This window comes from Pristiophorus japonicus, chromosome 11 (assembly GCF_044704955.1).
Source record: "Pristiophorus japonicus isolate sPriJap1 chromosome 11, sPriJap1.hap1, whole genome shotgun sequence".
NCBI lineage: Eukaryota > Metazoa > Chordata > Chondrichthyes > Pristiophoridae > Pristiophorus > Pristiophorus japonicus.
The window spans coordinates 151,484,720-151,511,588 of record NC_091987.1 but is presented as its reverse complement, the minus strand read 5'-3'; the positions used below and the strand labels follow the sequence as shown (position 1 = coordinate 151,511,588).

General features: G+C 46.7%; 1 protein-coding gene across 1 annotated transcript in view; it reads right to left on the bottom strand.

Moving 5' to 3' along the window:
* The window catches only part of plcxd2 (phosphatidylinositol-specific phospholipase C, X domain containing 2), a 39,346-nt gene extending 15,634 nt beyond the window's left edge, over window positions 1-23,712 (bottom strand). The window contains exons 1-2 of the mRNA XM_070892788.1: window positions 23,499-23,712; window positions 7,970-8,433 (exon numbers count right to left, since the gene is read on the bottom strand). Of these exons, the coding sequence (XP_070748889.1) occupies window positions 7,970-8,433; window positions 23,499-23,712 (678 nt within the window). The remainder of the gene's footprint in view (window positions 1-7,969; window positions 8,434-23,498) is intronic.
* Window positions 23,713-26,869: the final 3,157 nt, after the last annotated feature.

Sequence of the window (26,869 nt, the reverse complement as noted above, 5' to 3'; positions counted from 1 at the left end):
CGTCAGAATTTTATCTTTCTATGAGATCCCCTCTCATCCTTCTAAACTCCTGTGAATACAGGCCCAGTCGATCCAGTCTCTCCTCATATGTCAGTCCTGCCATCCTGGGAATTATTCTGGTGAACATTTGCTGCACTCCCTCAATAGCAAGAACGTCCTTCTTCAGATTAGGAGACCAAAACTGAACACAATATTCCAGGTGAGGCCTCACTAAGGCCCTGTACAACTGCAGTAAGACCTCCCTGCTCCTATACTCAAATCCTCTAGCTATGAATGCCAACATGCCATTAAATAACCAGTTAATTGGTTTTGATGGTGTGAGTTGAGGGTGAAATGCTGTTGATGTACAGAACATCGGAGCATTAAGCACAGGAGGCAGCCACTCGTCCCTCGAGCCTGCTCCGCCATACAATGAGATCATGGCTGATCTCCACACCTCAACACCATTTAGCCCCCTTCACTCCATATTCCTTGATACACTTACTTAACAAAAATTCTATTAATCTCAGTCTGAAAAGCTTCAATTGTCCCAGCATCCACAGCTTTTGGGGGAGACAGTTCTAGATTCCCAATGCCCTTAGTGTGAAGAAGTGCTTCCTGACATTACCCCTGAACGGCCTAGTTCTAATTTTCAGATTATGCCCCCTTATTCTGGATTACCGCCACCAGAGGAAATAGGTTCTCTCTGTCTACCCCATTAAATACCTTTAACATCTTAAACACATCAATTACATCACCCCTCAAACTTCTAAACTCAAGGAATACAAGCCCAGTCTATGTAACCTGTCCTCATCATTTAACTTGGTAAGGCCACACCTGGAGTACTACGTACAGTTTTGGTCTCCGTATTTTAGGAAGGATATACTTGCTTTGGAGGCTGTTCAGAGAAGGTTCACTCAGTTGATTCTGGAGATGAGGGGGCTGACTTATGAAGATAGGTTGAGTCGGTCTATACATATTGGAGTTCAGAAGAATGAGAGGTGATCTTATTGAAACATATAAGATAATGAGGGGGTTCAACAAGGTGGATGCAGAGAGAATATTTCCACTCATAGGGGAAATTAAAACTAGGGGACATAGTCTCAGAATAAGGGGTCGCCGATTTAAAACTGAGATGAGGAGCAATTTCTTCTCTCTGAGGGTTGTAAATCGGGTGGAACTCTGTGCTCCAGAGAGCTGTGGAGTCTGGTTCATTGAATATATTTAAGGTGGAGATAGACATGGGCAGCGGGCAGGGAAGTGGAGCTGAGTCCATGATCAAATCAGCCATGACCTTATTAAATAGCAGAGCAGGCTCGATAGGCCGAATGGCCAATCCTGCTCCTATCTCTTATGTTCTTAATCTGCATTGCACACTCTCCAAGGCCAATATACCCTTCCTGAGGGGCGGCGATCAGAACTGAGCGCAGTGTCCAGAATGGGGTCTGACCAACTCTACAACAGAAGCACCACTTCTTCCCCTTTGTATTCCAGGCCCCTCGAGGTAAAGGCCAACATTCCATTCACCTTTTCGATTACGTTTTGTACCTGTCGACTAATAGTGGCCCAGAGTCTGGTCTGCTCTCCTCTGAAAGCAGTGTGGGTATCGGTGGTGAAGCGCAAAGCAATACTACAACAGAGCACTTTTGTCTAAGTTTAGCTGGATCAATGCTCCCTTAATGTCATCACAATAGCTAATGGGCTTCCAAAGAATTGCTAAATTCAGAATATGTCCTGAGCTTGGCAGCCAAACTTCCTGTAAGATTCCGCTTTTACCATTCTCTAGCCCTGAACTCACTCCTTCTCCCGTTTCCCTCCTATCTCCATCATGCCCTCTCTGAGCTCATCCTGTCCATCAGACCCACCTCCTGCTCTCGAGCCTATTCCCACTAAACTGCCGACCACCCAACCTCCCTTCCTGGCCCCATATTAGCTCTCAGGTACTGTTCCCCTCTCCCTCAAATCTGCCGTCATCACCCCTCTCCTCAAACAATCCACTATTGACCCCTCTGCCTTGCAAATCATTGCCCCATCTTCAAACACCCTTTCCTTGATTGTGTAGTTGCTTCCCAAATCCGCACTCATATTTCCCGCAACTCCGTGTTTGAACCTCTCCAATCAGGGTTCCGTCCCTGCCATAGCACTGAAATGGCCCTTATCAAAGTCACAAATAACATCCTGTGTGCCTGAGACCATGGTAAAGGATCCCTCCTTATCCTCCTTGACCTGTCTGCGGCCTTGGACATGACTGGCTACACCATCCTTTTCCAACACCTATCCAGCTAGGACTGCCCTCAAATGGTCCCATTCCTATCTGTCCAGTTGCAGCCAGAGAATCTCTTGCAATGGCTTCTCTTCCCTCTCCCGCACCGTTACCTCTGGTGTCCCCCAAGGATCTATCCTTGGCCCCCTCCTATTTCTCATCTACATGCTTTCCCTCGGTGACATCATTCGAAAACTCCGTCAGCTTCCACATGTACGCTGATGACAGTCAGCTCCACCTCACCACCACCGCCTCTGATTTGCCACGTTGCTTGTCTGGTATACCTGAGCAGAAATGACTTCCAATGGGAAGACCGAAGACATTGTCATTGGCTCCGCCACAAACTCCGTTCGCTATCCACCTACTCCCTCCCTCCATATAGCCACTGTCCTAGGCTGAACTGGACCTTTCGCAACCTTGGTGACGTTTTTGGACCCCTAGCTGAGCATCCGACAACATATACACCCCACCACCAAGTCTGCCCACTTCCACCTCCTTAACATCGCCGGTCTGTTGCTGAAATCTTCATCCATGCCTTTGTAATCTCCAGACTCGGCTTTTCAATTGCTCTCCTGGCCAACCTCTCACCCTCTGTCATAGAAACATAGAAAATAGGTGCAGGAGTAGGCCATTCGGCCCTTCGAGCCTGCACCACCATTCAAATAAGATCATGGCTGATCATTCCTTCAGTACCCCGTTCCTGCTTTCTCTCCATACCCCTTGATCCCTTTAGCCGTAAGGGCCATATCTAACTCCCTCTTGAATATATCCAATGAACTGGCATCAACAACTCTCTGCGGCAGGGAATTCCACAGGTTAACAACTCTCTGAGTGAAGAAGTTTCTCCTCATCTCAGTCCTAAATGGCTTACCCCTTATCCTTAGACTATGTCCCCTGGTTCTGGACTTCCCCAACATCGGGAACATTCTTCCTGCATCTAACCTGTCCAGTCCCGTCAGAATTTTATATGTTTCTATGAGATCCCCTCTCATCCTTCTAAACTCCAGTGAATACAGGCCCAGTCGATCCAGTCTCTCCTCATATGTCAGTCCTTCCATCCTAGGAATCAGTCTGGTGAACCTTCACTGCACTTCCTCAATAGCAAGAACGTCCTTCCTCAGATTAGGAGACCAAAACTGAACATAATATTCCAGGTGGGGTCTCACCAAGGCCCTGTACAACTGCAGTAAGACCTCCCTGCTCCTATACTCAAATCCCCTAGCTATGAAGGCCAATATACCATTTGCCTTCTTCACCGCCTGCTGTACCTGTATGTCCACTTTCAATGACTGATGTACCATGACACCCAGGTCTCGCTGCACCTCCCCTTCTCCTAATCTGCCACCATTCAGATAATATTCTGCCTTCGTGTTTTTGCCACCAAAGTGGATAACCTAACATTTATCCACATTATATTGCATCTGCCATGCATTTACCCACTCACCTAACCTGTTCAAGTCACCCCGCAGCCTCTTAGCGTCCCACTCACAGCTCACACCGCCACCCAGTTTAGTGGCATCTGCAAACTTGGAGATATTACACTCAATTCCATCATCTAAATCATTAATGTATATTGTAAAGTGCTGGGGTCCCAGCACTGAGCCCTGCGGCACTCCACTAGTCACTGCCTGCCATTCTGAAAAGGACCCATTAATCCCGACTCTCTGCTTCCTGTCTGCCAACCAGTTCTCTATCCACATCAGTACATTACCTCCAATACCATGTACTTTGATTTTGCACACCAATCTCTTGTGTGGGACCTTGTCAAAAGCCTTTTGAAAGTCCAAATACACCACATCCACTGATTCTCCCCTGTCCACTCTACTAGTTACATCCTCAAAAAATTCCAGAAGATTTGTCAAGCATGATTTCCCCTTCATAAATCCATGCTCACTTGGACCAATCCTATCACTGCTTTCCCAATGTGCTGCTATTTCATCCTTAATGATTGATTCCAACATTTTCCCCACCACTGATGTCAGGCTAATTGGTCTATAATTACCCGTTTTCTCTCTCCCTCCTTTTTAAAAAAATGGTGTTACATTAGCAACACTCCAGTCCATAGGAACTGATCCAGAGTCGATAGACTGTTTGAAAATTATCATCAATGTATCCACTATTTCTAGGGCCACTTCCTTAAGTACTCTGGGATGCAGACTATCAGGCCCTGGGGATTTATCGGCCTTCAATCCCGTCAATTTCCCTAACACAATTTCCCGCCCAATAACGATATCCTTCAGTTCCTCCTTCTCACTAGACCTTCGGACCCCTAGTACATCGGGAAGGTTATTTGTGTCTTCCTTTGTGAAGACAGAACCAAAGTACTTCATCATCATCATAGGCAGTCTCTCGAACGAGGATGACTTGCTTCCACGAGTTCACAGGTGTTTCAATGAAGAACCTGCTATTCCAGTCCTGAACTCCAGTTGAGGGGGTGGAAGATGCCTGTGCGTGGATTTTTTTAACGTGTGGTGACCGTTGCACATCAGCCACCACACGGGCTCGACAGAGCTAGGTCTTGGTCCAGTGGTGAGGGTTAACCAGGATGACTGGAGACCAGCTCTGCTGCATGGACCTAGTGCGCACACATATCGCAGTGTGGGCTGGCCCGTGCTACCCCTGGGCCCTCGGCTCTTCCGGGCCCCGTACCCTCATCTGTCGCACCTCCACCACAATCTCTTGCCGCTCCTCCGCCACAAACACTCGCCGCTGCTCCTCCCCGACCTTCCCACTCTTCTGTACCTGGGCCCTGCCGATGTTCCTGCCCACGCTCCAAAACAGCGACCTCTGTAAACTTCAGCTAGCCACCGACTCCATCCCTCGCCCTGCCAACAATCTGAGGCTTAGACCACCTATCTCCACCTCTGGATCATCGTCTGACTCCGCCCCTACCTCAGCTCATGTGCTGCTGAAACCCTCATCCATGACTTTGTTACCACCAGACTTGACTATTCCAACACATCCCTGGATAGTTTCCCACTTTCTACCCTCCATAAACGTGAGCTCAGCCAAAACTCTGCTGCCCCGTGTCCTAATTCACATCAAGTCCTGTTCACACATCACCCCTGTGCTTGCTGACTTACATAGGCTCCCGGTCCAGAAATCCTTCCCCTCCCTCACCCCTTCCTATCTCTGTAACTTCCTCCACCCCACAACCCTCCGAGATCTCTGCGCTCCTCCAATTCTGGTCTTATGCGCAGCCCCATTTTCAGCGCTCCACCATTAGTAGCTGTGCATTACACTGCCTCGACCCTAAACTCTGTATTTCCCTCCCTAAACCTCTCCGTCTCTCTCTCTCTCTCTCCTTCTTTAAGCTCACTTGAGAAAGGAACCAAGCCAAACAAGTCAAACAATAACAGCTCTATGATTTGTTCACTTATGGGAACAATTGTGAGTTATTTTTGAACTGAGTTATTCAAATCCACAAAGCTCTGATGATTGTATCAGAGATATTTGTTTCGCTTGGACTACTCAAATCAGAAAGAAAGCCATCCTGGAACGCTGAGAAAATGTATCAGGTCATCTCAGTTATTAAAAATAGAAGGAAATATTTTTTTTAAAGTAATAGTTTTGCGTAGAGATTTATCAGTTTCCATTTTTCAAGGAGTTAGCAAGGTCTAATATCTACTGTAACTATATGATTGATTACTGTTTTTTTATTTGTTTGTGGGTCCATTTTGTCAATAATTTAATTGCAGTGTAAATGGGGGTGGGTGTTGTGATATTCTGCTGTTTCTCAGTCGGATTCTGTGGAGGCACAGGGCAGATCCAATGGTACAAGAAATCAAAGGAATGGTTGTGTGTTTGGTATCCTGGGTGTTTGGTATCCTGGCCTTGCTATCAAGGCTCGCCTGGACAGCAGGGCCAGGGAAGGTACTTCGGATACTGAGACACAACTTTGAGAGTAAAATAACGGAAGTTGAAAAATCTAAATCTGAGCAGAAATGGAAATCCAAAAAGAGGTAACTTCTTGAGTGGCCAGATCTGGGACTCGGGAAGAGCGGTTCCCATGGGGACGTCCAACCCTGCCAGTAATGGGGCTGGGGCCAAAGGGAACTGCAGCAACTGGAGGCTTATGGGAACCCAAGTGCCAGGAGAAATCAAATCGGGAAATGGGCCAGATAAGGGCTGGATTTTCCGGTCCTGTCCACCTCCGTTTTCAGCACGGGAGGAGCGGCAATAGCGGCGGTGAACTCCTCCGGGCGGGCGGCCAGATTCCAGAGCCCCGCCAGGGTTTTCGGGGCAGGGTTCGGTAGGGTACTAAACCCTTGGTTGGCTCCTGCCCGACCCGTAGAGCGTCCCGTGCTGGGACCGCCTGTGAAAGCAGGCAGTCCGAGCTATAGCGGCTGCAATGAGGTAAGTAATGTCCACCTCAGGGAAGTGAGATTTTTTTTGCGATTTATGTTATGGTGGCATGGGCTATGTATTGGGAATTTCTTTGGTGTTTTTTTTCCAGTTTTATTTCCCGCTGGGCCTCTCTCAGAGCGCTCCCGGGCTGGCTGTTTAGCTCAGGATTCTCCCAGGCTCAGCCGGCCTAGTGCCCTGAGAGAGGTGTACAACGCCTCCGTTAGCGCTCCGCCTCACACTCAGGGCCCGGCTGCCCAATTTTGCTCACTGAGGCGCAACATTTTTCCTGGCGTCACTAACTTCTCGAAATCCTAAAAGCCGTAAATCCAGTCCCATAGTCTTTAACTTGCTGCCCAATCATCTTTCTGACTCTTAGAATGCAATTCTCCTCACTGCTCAGCACCGAGCATCCCTCAACACTCAGTTATGAAGGCCATGTGTTTCTGTTCAGCACAGCCAATGTAAAGGATGCAGCAGGTGTCAGAGTGGCATTTCCTCACTGCTGACATGTAACACTGAAACATAGAAAATAGGTGCAGGAGTAGGCCATTCGGCCCTTCGAGCCTGTACCACCATTCAATATGATCATGGCTGATCATGCAACTTCAGTACCCCATTCCTGCTTTCTCTCCATACCCTTTGAAGCACCATTTCCAGTGGGAACTTCAAGTTTCATTACATTACTGTGTCACATTACTGTCAGGCTACAATGTCTCTGAACTATTATAATACTGTACCATTGTCACTACTTTAGAATGTCACTATGTTACATTCCTGGGTGTCTCCATTGTACACACTTTAAACACGTGACTGCACCAGAAAGGGTGCAGAGGAGATTTACCAGGATGTTGCCTGGTCTGGAGAATTTTGGCTATGAGAACAGATTGGGTGGTTTTCAGTGGAACAGAGGAGGCTGAGGGGAGACCTTATTGAGGTGTATAAAATTTTGAGGGGCCTGGATAGAGTGGATAGGAAGGACCTATTTCCCAAAGCAGAGGGGTCAACAACCAAGGAGCATAGATTTAAAGTAATTGTTAGGAGGCTTAGAGGGGATTGAGGGGAAATTTCTTCACCCAGAGGGTCTGGAACTCACTGCCTGAAAAGGTGGTAGAGGCAGAAACCCTCACCACATTTAAAAAGTACTTGGATGTGCACCTGAAGTGCCGTAACCTACAGGGCTACGGACCAAGAGCTGGAAAGTGGGATTAGGCTGGGTAGCTCTTGGTCGGCCGGCGCAGACACGATGGGCCGAAATGGCCTCCTTCCGTGCTGTAAAGTTCTATGGTTCTATGATCATTACACTATGTTGCTGCATGACTACATAGACAGTTGAATGTTTGAACCCGATGCGGGATTGGAATGGAACCTGGAAGCATTTACCTGATACTTGTGCTCCCATAAATACTGCAGTGTTATTTCTTCAACCACGTTGGCCTTGCAGAGTTTAGATCCAAAAGTCTTTTTAAGCATTCGGATAAGGTATTCATGGTTTGAGTCCTCCATTGCGTAATAGTGATTGAAATCCAGAAAGATCACCTCTTTGCTATGAGCTTTCAAGAAATTGTTAATTTCGATCAGACCATCATAAACTTTACTGCCAAACAATCCGTGTATGAAATAAAGCTCGTCCTCTTCACCGGGTTTTGTGGAAACTCGAAAATCAAAATAACGTATGCCAGCCTCCAGCTGCTCCCCGAAAGTCAAGCTTTGTGTCACAGACCATTTCTTCATCATTTTCTTCCAGAGCGATCGGAAAATTCCAGCCAGATGCCTTACTACGACTGGCTGATCCGGGCCAACGGGAGATTTCTCATCTATCCAGAAACTGAAGGAATCGTGAGATCCTATAAAGAAAACAAGGGGAAGGAGGTGGACGTTTGTTTATCATTCTCAGAAGACTTCACTTGCTCTCAACCTATATCTGTTGGTTTTCTCTGTGTACGTGTGCGGCCACTAGCAACTTGTGGCTGACAAGCAGGAGAACCGCCCACACAGAAATACAAGATGGAGGCGCAGTCAGGACATTGCAGAAATATGCTCCATACAGCCCCCTAGTGGTCAGTCAGAGCATCGTGACAGTTGACATGGTAAAATTGAATGGAAAATGTTGACGTAGCAATTTAGTCATAAAAATCGACAGAAAAGCACTAAGCAAAGATTGTCCACTTTAAGGAGTTCTCAAATAGTGCACTTTGTTCGACGATCAGGCTTGTTATAATGTAGCCATAAAAGTAAAATAGATTTAGAGTGGAAGTAAATCATCAGACAGGCTTGCTTTATTGTATACATATGTATGTTTAATATGAGTAGATTCTGAATAAAAGCACTGTGTTAAGTAACTTGAATCATGGCACTAGAAGTTTAATGAACCTGTTGATATGAACAGATCCTGCAGCTAGTTCAACTACATTGTGGGAGCTTAGAGGCCTGAGCGAGTGTGTCAACAGTACGGCATGCTGCACGGCTTGGCCATCATGAGGGACCAGACATCGCCAGTGGGGATTGCAGGCCCACCTCAGGAGGAGCAAGACGACCAAGAGGAGCCTGGCGATGCCCCCATTGGATAGCTCCCCCATCCACGGGGGAGGCAGCGAGGAGATGCAGCCAGACCAACACTCACACGTCAGCTTGTAATGGACTGGCTCCTAAATGGAGGGAACTGGGGGATGGAGCGAATCCTGGACACGCTATGTACTCCCATAAAAGCACATCTCCGGTGAATGTGGGAATGATGTGCAAGGCACCAATGGCAAAGGATGAGTCATAAATTTTAAAATAACAAAAACTCCCTGCACCAAAATAAAACCAGACAATAGACAATGTTATGTTGCAGGGCACTGAGCAACAGTGACGTTCCTTAACTTAACTCTGTCAGAGTGCAGCAGCTCAGAGTGGGAAACTGAGAGTTAGGTAAGTGGGAGAGTTCTAAGGGTTAATCTCTTTTAAACCATTTGGAGGCTGGTGGTAATTGCTGGTGGCAATTGCTTCTAAGTAAGATTAACTGTTAAATATTTAGGATTCTTTCAGGCTTAAGCAGAGACAAACTAGCTAGCTCTCCAGTAGTTAGCTAGTTAGCCAGTTAGTTAAAACCGGTTCTTTAACCAGCTGACCAGTGGTGACTCATCTGAACCACAAGCAGTTTAAAAACCGAGGGTTGTGTTCTGGTAGCTTGGAGTGCAGCAGCACAGAGTGGGAAACCTGGGAGTTTGGTAAATGGGAGAGTTTGGTGGGAGGTGGGAGGTGGGAGGTGGGAGGTGGGAGGTGGGAGTGTTGCTTTACCTTGTTTTTCTGAACTTTTTCTGCAGAGCGGTGGCGTACCTGAGCGGGAGCAGACCGAGGCCTGAGAGTGGGGATAAATGCCACAGCATACGGCCAGTGTGATCTCCTGGACTAGTTTCCATTGCCTGGTTGGGTTGGAGAGGAATTTTCCCAGATTTTTGCCCCAATTGGCCTGGGTTGTTATCTCTTTTTTTTGCCTCTCCCAGGAGATCGCACGGCTCTGGGTGGGGAGAACCCTGCTGTGTGATATCATAGGTAAGGCCAGTATGTGATTGGTAGTGATTGTGGGCTAAGTTTTTCTTTAAATTAACATATAGCATGCAACTAAATTCTAAAAACTAATCTTTTTATTTATTTAACTTATTTTAATAATCAAGTATTTATCCTAATATAGTTTAACACTAAATTAATTAATGGGAAAACAGGGGATGCGTTGCTGCTGCAATATGTGGGAGCTTTTGGACATTTTGGTCCAGGGCGACTACATTTGTGGTAAGTGTCTGCAGTTCGACAAACTTTGGCTCTGAGTTGAGGAGCTGGAGTCCGAGCTGCAGACATTGTGAGACATCAGGGAGAGTTTTGCCTGGACCTTTTGCTGTAGGAGGCAGCCACACCCTTTAGATTAAATACTTTAGAATTGACATGTGGTCAGGGACAGGAGGGTGTGACTGCAAGTGAGGCAGATACGGGAATCCAGGAGGCAGCATTGCAGGAGCTTCAGTCCCTGCACTTGTCCAATAGATTTGAGGTTTTTGAAACCCTTGAGGACAAGTGTACAGACTACGGGGTGGATGAGCAGACTGACCAAAGCACCGTGGTGCAGAAAGCCATTCAAGTGGGGGGGTAGTAAAGAGGAAGGTGGTTGTAGTAGGGGACAGTATATTTAGAGGGATAGATAGGGTTCTCTGCAGCCAAGAGCATGGGTCCTGAAGGCTGTGTTGCCTACCCAGTGCCAGGGTTAAGGATATCTCCTCCGGGCTGGAGAAGAACTTGGAGTGGGAGTGGCAGTTGTCGTGGTCCACGTGGGTACCAATGACACAGGTAGGCCTAAGAAAGAGGTTCTGCTGAGAGTTTGAACAGCTAGGGACTAAATTGAAAAACAGAACCACAAAGGTAATAACCTCTGCATTATTACCTGAGCCATGAGCAAATTGGCATAGAGTCAATAGAATCAGGGAGATGAATGTGTGGCTCAGAGGTTGGTGTGGGAGAAGTGGGTTTCGATTCGTGGGGCACTGGCACGAATACTCAGGAAAGAGAGAGCTGTTCCGTGGGGATGGACTGCACCTGAACTATGCTGGGACCGGAGTTCTAGTGAACTGACTAATTAGGGAGGTAGACAGGGTTTTAAAGTAAATAAGGGGAGGGAGAGGACAGTTGCAGTGGGGAGCAATCTAGAATGCTAAAGAGAAAAGAAAAGGAAGCAATGCAGCAAAGTGATTGTGGTAAGGATAACCAGATGATGTCAGGAAGGGACAGAGCATACAAACAAGAGTGCACGAACAAATAGGGTCCAGGTAAGGAAAAAATAGCGATAAGATGGCAGGGGGATGGGAACCAATGCAGGGAGACAGAGGGAAACAAAAAGGAGGCAAAAGCAAAGACAGAAAGGAGATGAGGAAAAGTGGAGGGCGGAGAAACCCAAGGCAAAGAACAAAATGGGCCACTGTACAGCAAAATTCTAAAAGGACAAAGGGTGTTAAAAAAACAAGCCTGAAGGCTTTGTGTCTTAATGCAAGGAGTATCCGCAATAAGGTGGATGAATTAATTGTGCAAATAGATGTTAATAAATATAATGTGATTGGGATTACGGAGACGTGGCTCCAGGATGATCAGGGCTGGGAACTCAACATTCAGGGGTATTCAACATTCAGGAAGGATAGAATAAAAGGAAAAGGAGGTGGGGTAGCATTGTTGGTTAAAGAGGAGATTAATGCAATAGTTAGGAAAGACATTAGCTTGGATGATGTGGAATCTATATGGGTAGAGCTGCAGAACACCAAAGGGCAAAAAACGTTAGTAGGAGTTGTGTACAGACCTCCAAACAGTAATAGGGATGTTGGGGAGGGCATCAAACAGGAAATTAGGGGTGCATGCAATAAAGGTGTAGCAGTTATAATGGGTGACTTTAATATGCACATAGATTGGGCTAGCCAAACTGGAAGCAATACGGTGGAGGAGGATTTCCTGGAGTGCATAAGGGATGGTTTTCTAGACCAATATGTTGAGGAACCAACAAGGGGGGGAGGCCATCTTAGACTGGGTGTTGTGTAATGAGAGAGGATTAATTAGCAATCTCATTGTGCGAGGCCCCTTGGGGAAGAGTGACCATAATATGGTGGAATTCTGCATTAGGATGGAGAATGAAACAGTAAATTCAGCGACCATGGTCCAGAACTTAAAGAAGGGTAACTTTGAAGGTATGAGGCGTGAATTGGCTAGGATAGATTGGCGAATGATACTTAGGGGGTTGACTGTGGATGGGCAATGGCAGACATTTAGAGACCGCATGGATGAATTACAACAATTGTACATTCCTGTCTGGTGTAAAAATAAAAAAGGGAAGGTGGCTCAACCGTGGCTATCAAGGGAAATCAGGGATAGTATTAAAGCCAAGGAAGTGGCATACAAATTGGCCAGAAATAGCAGCGAACCTGGGGACTGGGAGAAATTTAGAACTCAGCAGAGGAGGACAAAGGGTTTGATTAGGGCAGGGAAAATGGAGTACGAGAAGAAGCTTGCAGGGAACATTAAGGTGGATTGCAAAAGTTTCTATAGGTATGTAAAGAGAAAAAGGTTAGTAAAGACAAACGTAGGTCCCCTGCAGTCAGAATCAGGGGAAGTCATAACGGGGAACAAAGAAATGGCAGACCAATTGAACAAGTACTTTGGTTCGGTATTCACTAAGGAGGATACAAACAACCTTCCGGATATAAAAGGGGTCAGAAGGTCTAGTAAGGAGGGGGAACTAAGGGAAATCTTTATTAGTCGGGAAATTGTGTTGGGGAAATTGATGGGATTGAAGGCCGATAAATCCCCAGGGCCTGATGGACTGCATCCCAGAGTACTTAAGGAGGTGGCCTTGGAAATAGCGGATGCATTGACAGTCATTTTCCAACATTCCATTGACTCTGGATCAGTTTCTATGGAGTGGAGGGTAGCCAATGTAACCCCACTTTTTAAAAAAGGAGGGAGAAAGAAAACAGGGAATTATAGACCGGTCAGCCTGACCTCAGTAATGGGTAAAATGATGGAATCAATTATTAAGGATGTCATAGCAGTGCATCTGGAAAATGGTGACATGATAGGTCCAAGTCAGCATGGATTTGTGAAAGGGAAATCATGCTTGACAAATCTTCTGGAATTTTTTGAGGATGTTTCCAGTAAAGTGGACAAGGGAGAACCAGTTGATGTGGTATATTTGGACTTTCAGAAGGCTTTCGACAAGGTCCCACACAAGAGATTAATGTGCAAAGTTAAAGCACATGGGATTGGGGGTAGTGTGCTGACGTGGATTGAGAACTGGTTGTCAGACAGGAAGCAAAGAGTAGGAGTAAACGGGTACTTTTCAGAATGGCAGGCAGTGACTAGTGGGGTGCCGCAAGGTTCTGTGCTGGGTCCCAGCTGTTTACACTGTACATTAATGATTTAGACGAGGGGATTAAATGCAGTATCTCCAAATTTGCGGATGACACTAAGTTGGGTGGCAGTGTGAGCTGCGAGGAGGATGCTATTAGGCTGCAGAGTGACTTGGATAGGTTAGGTGAGTGGGCAAATGCATGGCAGATGAAGTATAATGTGGATAAATGTGAGGTTATCCACTTTGGTGGTAAAAACAGAGAGACAGACTATTATCTGAATGGTGACAGATTAGGAAAAGGGAAGGTGCAACGAGACCTGGGTGTCATGGTACATCAGTCATTGAAGGTTAGCATGCAGGTACAGCAGGCGGTTAAGAAAGCAAATGGCATGTTGGCCTTCATAGCGAGGGGATTTGAATACAGGGGCAGGGAGGTGTTGCTACAGTTGTACAGGGCCTTGGTGAGGCCACACCTGGAGTATTGTGTACAGTTTTGGTCTCCTAACTTGAGGAAGGACATTCTTGCTATTGAGCGAAGATTCACCAGACTGATTCCCGGGATGGCGGGACTGACCTATCAAGAAAGACTGGATCAACTGGGCTTGTATTCACTGGAGTTCAGAAGAATGAGAGGGGACCTCATAGAAACGTTTAAAATTCTGACGGGTTTAGACAGGTTAGATGCAGGAAGAATGTTCCCAATGTTGGGGAAGTCCAGAACCAGGGGTCACAGTCTGAGGATAAGGGGTAAGCCATTTAGGACCGAGATGAGGAGAAACTTCTTCACCCAGAGAGTGGTGAACCTGTGGAATTCTCTACCACAGAAAGTAGTTGAGGCCAATTCACTAAATATATTCAAAAGGGAGTTAGATGAAGTCCTTACTACTCGGGGGATCAAGGGGTATGGTAAGAAAGCAGGAAGGGGGTACTGAAGTTTCATGTTCAGCCATGAACTCATTGAATGGCGGTGCAGGCTAGAAGGGCTGAATGGCCTGCTCCTGCACCTATTTTCTATGTTTCTATGTTTCTAAGACAAATAGGACTATAGTACAAAATAATATGTCTAATAATTTTAAAAGCACTATATCTGAATGCATGAAGCATCTGTAATAAGGTAGATGAATTAACAACGCAAATGGATGTAAACGAATATGATATCATTGCAATTAGAGACATGAGCCCCAAGTTTCCACACGCGGCAAAACAGGCGCCCCTCCGAAAAAAAACGCGGTATTCTCGAGCGCCTTGCAGCTCGATGTCTGCTTGGCGCGGCGCACAGGGGGCGGAGCCTACCACTCGCGCCGATTTTGTAAGTAGGAGGGGGCGGGTACAATTTAAATGAGTTTTTTTGGTGCTGGCAACCCTGCGCATGCGCGTTGGAGCGTTCACGCACGCGCAGTCTGAAGTAAATATTGGCACTCGACCATTTTAAAAAGTGCTGCAGAAAAAGTGAAAATTTGTTTATTGAACCCTTGCAAAGACTTGCATTTTATTTTTCCTGATATTTCTGTGTGTGAGGGAGTGCATTCTGTAATTAAAGATAGACTGTGATAAACGGGACACATGCACTTGTTTGAAACTATTCAAATTCTTTGTAGCTGTTCAATTTTTTAAATTTTTTAATAAAACCACATTGCCCTTCCATGATCAGCACGGAGGCTTCTTCCAGCTTTCTCCCCCCGCCGTCGGTCGGTCCTGACGGCAAACTGCTACCTGAAAGGCCTGCCTGAAGCACTTTCACACAGGTAGGAACATGGTTTATTTCATCTTTTCTTTGCTTATAAATTTTTATTCAGGTTGGATTTATTTGTATAAGTATAACTAAGGATTTATTGTAGAATTTAATGACTTCCCTTCCCCCCCTCCCCCCCCCCCCACCTCATTCCCGACGCCTAATTTGTGACCTGCGCCTGATTTTTTAATGTGTAGACAAGGTTTTTTCAAGCCTACAAAAATCTTCACTTGCTCCATTCTAAGTTAGTTTGGAGTACATTTTCACTGTGGAAACTTTCAAATCAGGCGTCAGTGGCCGGACATGCCCCCTTTTGAAAAAAAAATTCTGTTCAAAAGTGAAACTGTTCTACCTGACTAGAACTGCAGAAAACTTAAATGTGGAGAATTCCGATTTCTAAGATACTCCGTTCTCCATCAGTTGCTCCTAAAAATCAGGAGCAAATCATGTGGAAACTTGGGGCCATGGTTACAGGGTGACCAGAGTTGGGAACTGAATATCCAAGGATATTCGATTTATTTAGGAAGGACAGGCAAAAAGGGGATGGTGTGGCGTGTTTGTAAAGGATGAAATCCGAGCAATAGTGAGCGAGGATATTGGCTCAGAAAATCAAGCTGTAGAATCAGTCTGGGTGGAGCTAAGGAGCAGAAAATATTGGTGGGAGTTGTCTATAGGCCTCCAAACAGTAATGGCAGTGTAGGGAACGGCATCAAACAGGAAATGAGAGATGCATTAACAAGGATACTACAGTAATCGTAGGTGACTTTAATCTACATATAGACTGGCCAAAGCAAATTAATAATAATACTGTGGAGGATGAATTCGTGGAGTGTGTACGAGATGTTTTTTTAGACCAGTATGTTGAGGAGCCTACTAGGAACAGGCTATCCTAGATTGGGTATTGTGCAATGAGAAGGGGTTATAACAGTCTTGTTGTGCAGGTCCTTTAGGAAAGAGTGACCATAACATGATTGAATTCTTTCTTAAGATGGAAAGTGAAAGTAGTCCAATCTGAAACTAAGGTCCTGAAACTATGAAGGTATGAGGAATGAATTGGCTATGATAGATTGGGAAGATTCATTAAAAAGCATGACGGTGGATAGGCAATGGCTAATATTTAAGGAATGAATGCATGAATTTCAACAGTTATACATTCCTTTCTGGTGCAAATGCACAAAAGGAAAAGTGGCCCAACCATGGAGAACAAAAGAAATTATGGAAAGAGGAGTTATAAAAGTTGCCAGAAAAAGTATCAAACCTGAGGATTGGGAGCAGTTTAGAATTCAGCAAAAAAGGATTAAGAGATTGATTTAGGAGGGGAAAAATAGAGTATGAGAGTAAACTTGCAAGGTACATAAAAACTGACTGCAAAGGTTTTTACAAGAACGTAAAAAGAAAAAGATTAGTGAAGACAAATGTAGAACTTTTAGAGACAGAAATGGGAGAATTTGTAATGGGGAACAAGGAAATGGCAATTAAATAAATACTTTGGTTCTATCTTCACGGAAGAGGACACAAATAACATCCCAGAAATGTTAGGGAACCAAGGGTTTAGTGAGCAAGAGGAAGTAAAGGAAATGATTATTAGTCTGAAAATAGTGCTGGAGAAACTAATGGGATTGAAGGCAGATAAATCCCCAGGGCCTGATGATCTGCATTCCAGAGTACTAAAAGAGGTAGCCATGGAAATAGTAGATGCATTGGTTGTCATCATCCAAAATTCTGTAGATTATGGAACAGTTCCTGCAGATTGGAAGGTGGTAAATGTAACCCCACTATTTTTTTTAAAAGGGAGAGAGAAAACTGGGAACTACAGACTGGTTAACCTGCTATCAGTAGTGGGGAAAATATTGGAATCTATTATTAAGGATGAAATAGCAGCGCATTTGGAAAGCAGTGACAGGATCGGTCCAAGTCAGCATGGATTTATGAAAGGGAAATCATGCTTGACAAATCTTCTGGAATTTTTTGAGGATGTATCCAGTAGAGTGGACAAGGGAGAACCAGTGGATGTGGTGTATTTGGACTTTCAAAAGGCCTTTGACAAGGTCCCACATAAGAGATTGGTGTACAAAATCAAAGCACATGGTATTGGGGGTAATGTACTAGCGTGGATAGAGAATTGGTTGGCAGGCAGGAAGCAGAGAATCGGGATAAACTGGTCCTTTTTGGAATTGAAGGGAGTGTCACAGTGCTCAGTGCTGGGACCCCAGCTCTTCACAATATACATTAATGATTTGGATGAAGGAATTGAGGGTAATATATCCAAGTTTGCAGATGACACTAAACTGGGTGGCGGTGTGAGGTGTGAGGAGGATGCTAAGAGGCTGCAGCGTGATTTGGACAGGTTAGGTGAGTGGGCAAATGCATGGCAGATGCAGTATAATGTGGATAAATGTGAGGTTATCTACTTTGGGGGCAAAAACACGAAGGCAGAATATTATCTGAATGGCGGCAGATTAGGGAAAGGGGAGGTGCAACGAGACCTGGGTGTCATGGTACATCAGTCATTGAAAGTTGGCATGTAGGTACAGCAGGCAGTGAAGAAGGCAAATGGCATGCTGGCCTTCATAGCTAGGGGATTTGAGTATAGGAGCAGGGAGGTCTTACTGCAGTTGTACAGGGCCTTGGTGAGGCCTCCCCTGGAATATTGTGTTCAGTTTTGATCTCCTAATCTGAGGAAGGACATTCTTGCGATTGAGGGAGTGCAGCGAAGGTTCACCAGACTGATTGCCGGGATGGCCGCACTGTCATATGAGGAGAGACTGAATCAACTGGGCCTTTATACACTGGAGTTTAGAAGGATGAGAGGGGATCTCATAGAAACGTATACAATCCTGACGGGACGGGACAGGTTAGATGCGGGAAGAATGTTCCCGATGTTGGGGAAGTCCAGAACCAGGGGACATAGTCTTAGGATAAGGGGTAGGCCATTTAGGACTGAGATGAGGAGAAACTTCTTCACTCAGTTGTTAACCTGTGGAATTCCCTGCCGCAGAGAGTTGTTGATGCCAGTTCATTGGATATATTCAAGAGGGAGTTAGATATGGCCCTTACAGCTAAAGGGATCAAGGGGTATGGAGAGAAAGCAGGAACGGGGTACTTAAGGAATGATTAGCCATGATCTTATTGAATGGTGGTGCAGGCTCGAAGGGCCGAATGGCTTACTCCTGCACCTATTTTCTATGTTTCTATGTTTCTAACTAATGCAATCGAGGAGTACGTGATAAATGAAGTGTACTGTGGCTCAGTGGGTAGCACACTCGCCTGAGTCAGAAGGTTGTGGGTTCAAGTCCCACTTCAGGGCCTTGAGCACATAAATCTAGGCTGACACTCCCAGTGCAGCGCTGAGGGAGCGCTGCACTGTTGGAGGTGCCACCTTTGGGATGAGATGTTAAACCGAGGCCCCGTCTGCCCCCTCAGGTGGACGTAAAAGATCCCATGGCACTATTTCGAAGAAGAGCAGGAGAGTTATCCTGGTGCCCTGGCCAATATTTATCCCCCAATCAACATAACAAAAAAAAAGATTATCTGGTCATTATCACATTGCTGTGCGCAAATTGGCTGCCGTGTTTCTAACATTACAACAGTATTGAGATGTCCGGTGGCCATGAAAGGTGCTATATAAATGCAATTCTTCCTTTTTACACATAATACAGGAGAGATAACTATAAAGTCCCAGAGTGTCAGGAACATGTCAAATACAAACTAACCATAAAATGGCATGGTTTTCGAACAGGTTTAAGGAAGTGACTCGGGGATAAGGAGCCCAGTGGGCAAGAGGCACCACCTCAATCTCATTCATTTACAACGTAAAAAGATGGCACAGAAAACAGACCTGCAGCTCTTGGCTAAACAATCCATCTTACATCAACGCAACAGCGGGAATTGTGGTCGGAGGCTTCCTGCGGGCAAACCCCTCCGACCGGAAATTGTTTTACGAAAATACCTGGTGGTCCCGGAGATGGTAGAATTACACTCCGAGGCCTAGTTGCGCAGTCCAGCGTATAGGAACATGTCTTCCAGGATCGTTTGTGTATCCTGGGATCACGTGGGCCTGGGCCACCAATCACAGTGTAGTATTCTCATTCATGGTAATAGGCGCTCCGAACTCCGAACTCCATTACTGTCAATGAGAATACCCCCAAAAATACAACACAAATTAAAAAAAACACCTCATATATTTAAAATTAACAGAAATTGCATTAAGTTAAATGTTTTAGAGAACAAATTATTTTTTTGAGATTTAAAAAAAATATATTTTAGATGTTAAAAATAAACTTGCCTTTATAGACAGGGTTTTAAAATTTTTTTAAAAAGTAATTTTTCTATCTATTAAAATTCTTACACTGGTAAAAGTAAGCTATACTCCTGCTTTTATCAGGAGTAAGAGTTTGAAGGACATTTGCTGCACAAGAGTTGTACAAATATCCCAAATCTCTGCCCGTGAAGGCCCTTCTCCTGAGGCAGTTCGCAAAAGCCAGTTCTCGCTGGTTCATCGCGCTCCAAGAACTGCCATTTGCGAGGCATCTTCGGGTACATCGTACATACCCAGAGAGGCCCCAATTTTCAGCCCAATATATTCCTTCCTAAATACTAAAGTGCATTCCAGTTCACACCTTGTCCACTGATTGAATAAAGCCACGTTTACCCGAGTTGTGCCGAGTATTTGAAAGCAGATGGTTGCTGCTGTAATGACACCACTCAAAGTGGGATTTAGCTAATCGCATTTCTAATCGGTTCTGACAACATCAAGTGAGTCATCGGTAAAAATAGTTTCAATTTGACGGTCAGAAATAAGCAATTCAGAAGTGCATCCTCGCAAGGCAGTACGATTTCTACTGCCTCGAACAAAGTGTAAATCCATGGTGTATACAAAAGATTAAAAGCTGTAACATTAACTTTAGTCAATGCATTTCTGATTAAGCGAATTAGTGGATTAACTCTGCAAAAAGTATTTCTATGGACTCCAACCTTGGCAGCAGGCTGCTCACTGGTGAGAAGGGGATCATGTACCAATACAGGAGTCCGCGACACCGAGAGTAACGATATATACAGTATACATATACTATAGATACATACAGCATACACACAGTACATATGCACAAATCACTAAAAGTAGCGAAGTAGTTGAAGAACATAAGAATTAGGAGCAGGCCATTGGGCCCCTCGAGCCTGCTCCGCCATTCAATAAGATCATGGCTGATTATCGATCTCAACTCCACTTTCCTGCACTGTCCCCATATCCCTTGATTCCCTTAATATTCAAAAACCTATCGATCTCTGTCTTGAATATACGCAAAGACTGAGCCTCCACAGCCCTCTGTGTAGAGAATTCCAGAGCATCCCTGATTATAATCGCTCCACTATTGGTGGCCATGCCTTCTGTTGCCTAGGCCCCAAGCTCTGGAACTCCCTCCCTAAACCTCTCCGCCTTTCTACCTTCAAGACGCTCCTTAAAACCTATCTTGGTCACCTGCCCTAATTTCTACTTATGTGGCTCGATGTCAAATTTATATCGGATAATACTCTTGTGAAGCACCTTGGGACATTTCACTACGTTAAAGGTGCTATATAAATACAAGTTGTTGTTGCTGTAAAATATCCCAAGGCTCTTCACAGAATGCTATCAAACAGAATTTGACAGCGAGCCACCGATTGTGAGCTCCACCTCAATGCCACTTCTCTTGACCCCTCCGGGGTCTCTAAATTGTCAAAACTGCTTGTCCCACATCTCCAACAAGCGAGATTCTAACCACCTCCACTTCATATTCAATGACATTACCATCGCCAAATCCCCCACCATCAACATCCTGGGGGTCATCATTGACCAGAAACTTAACTGGACCAGCCACATAAATACTGTAGCAACAAGAGCAGGTCAGAGGCTGGGTATTCTGCAGTGAGTGTCTCACCTCCTGACTCCCCAAAGCCTTTCCACCATCTACAAGGCACAAGTTAGGAGTGTGATGGAACACTCTCCACTTGCCTGGATGAGGGCAACTCCAACAACACTCAAGAAGCTCAACACCATCCAGGACAAAGCAGCCCGCTTGATTGGCTCCCCATCCACCACCTTAAACATTCACCCCCTCCACCACCGGCACACCATGGCTGCAGTGTGTACCATCTACAAGAAGCACTGGAGCCAAGGCTTCTTTGGCAGCACCTCCCAAATCCACGATCTCTACCACCTATAAGGACAAGGGCAGCAGGCACATGGTAACACCACCACCTCCGAGTCACACACCATCCTGGCCTAGAAATATATCGGCTGTTCCTTCATTGTCGCTGGGTCACAATCCTGGAACTCCCTCCCTAACAACACTGTGGGAGCACCTTCACCATACGGACTGCAGCGGTTCAAGAAGGCAGCTCACCACCACCTTTTCAAGGGGCAGTTAGGGATGGGCAATAAATGCTGGCCTTGCCAGCGACGCCCACATACCGACATGAATTTTTTTTTAAGTATTAGGTGAGCAGAAATTTACACCAAGTAAATATTGGGAAGACATTGGGGTCGAAATTCGGTGCTGCCGATTTTGAGGCCGACACCGCCTGGGCAGTGATTTTACAGCCTAGCGGTAATCACCGCCTCAAATTGCAAAATTCAGTTGTTTTCCCAAAGGTTAGCATGCAGCGCTAAGAGAAGCGTTGCACACTTGTCCTCGGGCGCCACAGGAGCGGGAGTGCAAGAGGCCAAGTCCATTCTCTGCCTCGAGGATGCTGACATCCCAGGGCACTGAAATTGGAAAAAAGCGTGTGTGCAATTTTCAGTGACCCACACTCACACTTCCCCGCTGCTGCCATAAATAAGCTAAAAAAATTAAACTTAGCAACTTACCTTGCTTGCTGGACGATATTGCCGCGGGACCACCGATGTGCCGACTGCTTTCCCAGTCGGGAAAAGCGCCTGGCGGTGAAGCGGCCGAACCTACCTAATGTCGCCCGATGGAGTCATCACGTGGGTGGCGATAGAGAGCGCGGCGCTACCTCTCCACGCTGCTCCCCAACTGAAGTTTTCGGCAGGCTGTTCCGGTAAGTTAACCGCCCCTTTCTGGCACTGACTGGGGGGCATTTAAAACCGAAGACCGACCCCATTGTCTTCGGTTCCTGCCACAAACTCTGTACCCTCGCCGTCGACTCCATCCCTCTCCCCAGCAATTGTCTGAGGCTGACCCACACCGTGGCAGCCTCGGTGTCCGATTAGACCCTGAAATGAGCTTCTGACCCACACATCCACACCACCTATTCTCACCTCTGGAGGGTTCCACACTCATACACAGTGTAGTGTACAGGTACTGGGGCCAGAATCCCCAGACCCCAACTCAACCCCTACACATACACAGTGTAGTGTACAAGTACTGGGGCCAGAATCCCCAGACCCCAACTCAACCCCTACACATACACAGTGTAGTGTACAGGTACTGGGGCCAGAATCCCCAGACCCCAACTCAACCCCTACACATACACATACACAGTGTAGTGTACAGGTACTGGGGCCAGAAACCCCAGACCCCAACTCAACCCCTACACATACACAGTGTAGAGTACAGGTACTGGGGCCAGGATCCCCAGACCCCAACTCAACCCCTACACATACACAGTGTACAGGTACTGGGGCCAGAATCCCCAGACCCCAACTCAACCCCTACACATACACAGTGTACAGGTACTGGGGCCAGAAACCCCAGACCCCAACTCAACCCCTACACATACACAGTGTAGAGTACAGGTACTGGGGCCAGGATCCCCAGACCCCAACTCAACCCCTACACATACACAGTGTACAGGTACTGGGGCCAGAATCCCCAGACCCCAACTCAACCCCTACACATACAGTGTACAGGTACTGGGGCCAGAAACCCCAGACCCCAACTCAACCCCTACACATACACAGTGTAGAGTACAGGTACTGGGGCCAGGATCCCCAGACCCCAACTCAACCCCTACACATACACAGTGTACAGGTACTGGGGCCAGAAGCCCTAGACCCCAACTCCACCCCTACACATACACATACACAGTGTAGTGTACAGGTACTGGGGCCAGGACCCCCAGACCCCAACTCCACCCCTACACATACACAGTGTCGTGTACAGGTACTGGGGCCAGGATCCCCAGACTCCTACACATACACATACACAGTGTAGTGTACACATACCCTTGCTGCAAAGCCCCAACCCCCATCCCTAAACATGCAGTGTAATGTACACATACTAGGGCTAGAACCCCCAAACCCCAACCCTACACATACCCAGTGTAGTGTACACATCCTGGGGCCAGACCTCCCCCTCCCCCCCCCCAGCCTTCCTTACCTGGGACGGCCAGATTAGCAAGGGGCAGCGAGCTGAGCGAGTGCGGGAGGCTTCCCATCCAGTCTGCATGCGGGGAGCCCGGGCAGTGGCCCGGCTCCTGCTCCCCCTCCCCGTCCCCCTCCCGGTCCCGGTCCCGGGGCGCCTGCGAGCCGCGGACCGGCAGCACCCCCCACACTGCCCGGCTCCAGCTCCAGCTCCAGCTCCAGCCGGCCATCAGCCCCAGCCCCAGCCCCAAGAGGCAGAGGGCCAGCCCTTGCAGGAAGTGGATTAGTGCGGAACCTAATCCTGCGATCGCAATACTCCCTTCACCCTGTCACAGCGCATTACTGGGCGCTCCTGCCCTGTGCCCACACCTCTCTGTGCAAACACCACCTTCAGTGCCCCTGGCACCAACTTCACCTCCCCAACACCCACTGCTCCATGTCCCCAGGCCTCCCCCACCCACAGATAAACTCAACCTTCAAAAATACACTTGCATTTATTATACATAAGAACAGCAGAAACAGGAGCAGGACTAGGCCATTTGACCCCTCGAGCCTGCTCCGCCATTTATATCAAGGCCGATCCGATCTCGGGCTCAACTCCACTTCACCGCCCGCTCTCCATAACCCTCGACTCCCTTAGCATCCAAAAATGTGTCAATCTCCACCTTAAATGGCCCTGAAATCCCAGCCTCCCCGGGTTGGTACGGAGTGTGTACGGACCCAGGAAGGCATCGCAAAAGCTGCTTTTTGGCACACGATGCACATGCGCTGAAAACCGGCTTTTCCGATCTGTCAAATTGCTGGCTGGACCGATGGCCGCATCTCTGGGAGAAGGACATTCCCACGGCAGGGATTGGTATATTTGCCCATCTCTTGCCCTGAGAATGTCCTTAAAACTCTTGCGCCTGGTAACAGCAGGCGCATAGCCTACTTTTTTTTAAAACTTTTTTTTTAAATCGGCAAATTTTTTTTCAAAAACATTTCTATTAACTTTAATTTCTATAATGTATTTATGTGAGTTTTTTAAAAATATTTTATGTAGTGTTTGGGGGTGTTTCTCATTCATAGTAATAAGAGTTTCAGACTTACAAAACTCCTATTACAATGAATGAGAAAATACTTTACCGTGATTGGGTGTCCAGGTCCACGTGACTCCAGCAGACGTCCCTACGTGAACATGCTCCATTGTGCAAGAAGAGGGGGCCACGAGTCCGGGATCTCTGGCGAGCGTTCAACCAAAAGGTAAGTGTGTATCTTTTCTCCTAATTTTAGTTAAATGCCCGTGGGAAGAAGATACCGGGATTTCTAGGCCACTATATTCAATGACCCAGCCTCCACAGATCTCTGAAGCAGAGAGTGCCACAGATTCACGACCCTCCGAGAGAAGAAATTCCTCCTCATTTCCATTTTAAATGGGCGATCCCTTATACTGAAACTGTGCCCCCTAGTTCTAGATTCCTCCACAAGGGGAAACATCCTCTCTGCATCTACCTTGTCGAGGCCCCTCAGAATCTTAGACTTTTCAATATAGCTCCTTTCACGGTCACCAGACGTCTCAGAGAACTTTACAGACAATGAAGTATTTTTGCAGTGTCATCATCATAGGCAGTTCCTCGAGACGAGGATGACTTGCTTCCCTGTCAAAAAGTTCACAGGTGTTTCAATGAAGGACCTAATATTCCGGATCCCGAACTACATCCTGAAGGGTGGAAGATGCATGTGCGTGAATGTTTTTAACGTGTGGTGGCCGTTGCACACCAGCCACCACAGGGGCTTGGCAGAGCGAGGTCTTGGTCCAGTGGCACGGACCTAGTGTGCACACGTATCGCAGTGTGGGTTGGCCCGTGCTGCCCCCAGGCCCTCGACTCTTCTGGTCCCTGAACTCACGCCTCTCCTGGGCCCCGATCACGTCCCTCTACAGTGTTTCACTGCTCCTTCGCCCCGACCTCGCCGCTCCTTCAGTTCCTGCCCACGCTCCAATCACCGACCTGGATCTTGGTGTAGTCGCAGTCAATTTGTGCACAGCAAACTCCCACAAACAGCAATGTGACAATGACCAGATTATCTGTTTTAGTGATGTTGATTGAGGGATAAATATTGGCCAGGACACCGGGGATAACACCCCTGTTCTTCATCGAAATGGAGCACCTTCCATATTGCAAACTCCTCAGAAATAATTCACCTCTCCAGCTCTCTGTAACAGCTGTGGCTCAGTGGGTAGCACTCTGACCTCTTGAGCCATAAGGTTGTGGGACTTGAGCCACAAACAAATCTAAGCTGACAGTCCCAGTGCAGTGCTGAGGGAGTGCTGCACTGTCGGAAGTGCTGTCTTTCGGATGAGATATTAAAAGTCTTGTCTCTCAAGTGAAAGAAAGACTTGGATTTATATAGCGCCTTTCATGGCTACCAGAGGTCTCAAAGTGCTTTACAGCTACTTTTGGAGGGTAGTCACTGTTGTAGTACGAGAACCACAGAGTGTGGTTGGACTGTACAGCCACCTAAGAACTCATGCTAAGAGTGGAAGCAAGTCTGCCTCGATTCCGAGGGACTGCCTATGATGATGGTGACTTGTAATGTGGGAAGTTCATTTCTCCTAGCCTCGCTCACCCACAAATAAATCAACCCTGCCTCTAACTGTCTCTCCATGTCCTTCCTAGCTTTGTTTTCACACTTCTTCATTGTGGTCTCAATATCTCTTTTTTGTAAACATTCCATCCCTTTGTCTTCTATTTTTATATCCGTTCTTTAGATGTGATTGATTAATATACATTGCCCATCCCTAATTGCCCTTGAGAAGGTGATGGTGAAGGTGCTCCCACAGTGCCATTAGGGAGGGAGTTCCAGGATTTTGACCCAATGATGAAGTATCAGCTGTGTCTCAGTGGGTCGCACTCTCACCTCCTGAGTCAGAAGGTTGTGGGTTCAAGTCCCACTCCAGAGATTTAAGCACAAAACTCTAGGCTGACACTCCAGTGCAGTGCTGAGGGAATGCTACACTGCCGGAGGTGCTGTCTTTCAGATAAGCCGTCAAACCGAGGCCCCGTCTGCTCCCTGAGATGGACATAAAAGATCCTATGGTGCTGTTTCGCAGAAGAGGCCGGGTTATCCCCGGCGTCCTGGCCAATATTTATCCCTCAATCAACATCACTAAAACAGATTGTCTGATCACTATCACATTGCTGTGTGTGGGAGCTACAGAACAACACTTCAAAAGTACTTAAGTGGCTGTAAAATGCTTTGGGATGTCCGTTGGTCATCAAAGGCGCTATATAAATGCAAGTCTCTCTTTCTGAAGAAGCAGCGATAGAGGTCCACGTAAGTGGGGAGCTTGGAATTGGTCGCGGGTTTGGGAGATGCTGCAGTGGATCATGCACACTGCAGCCTTGG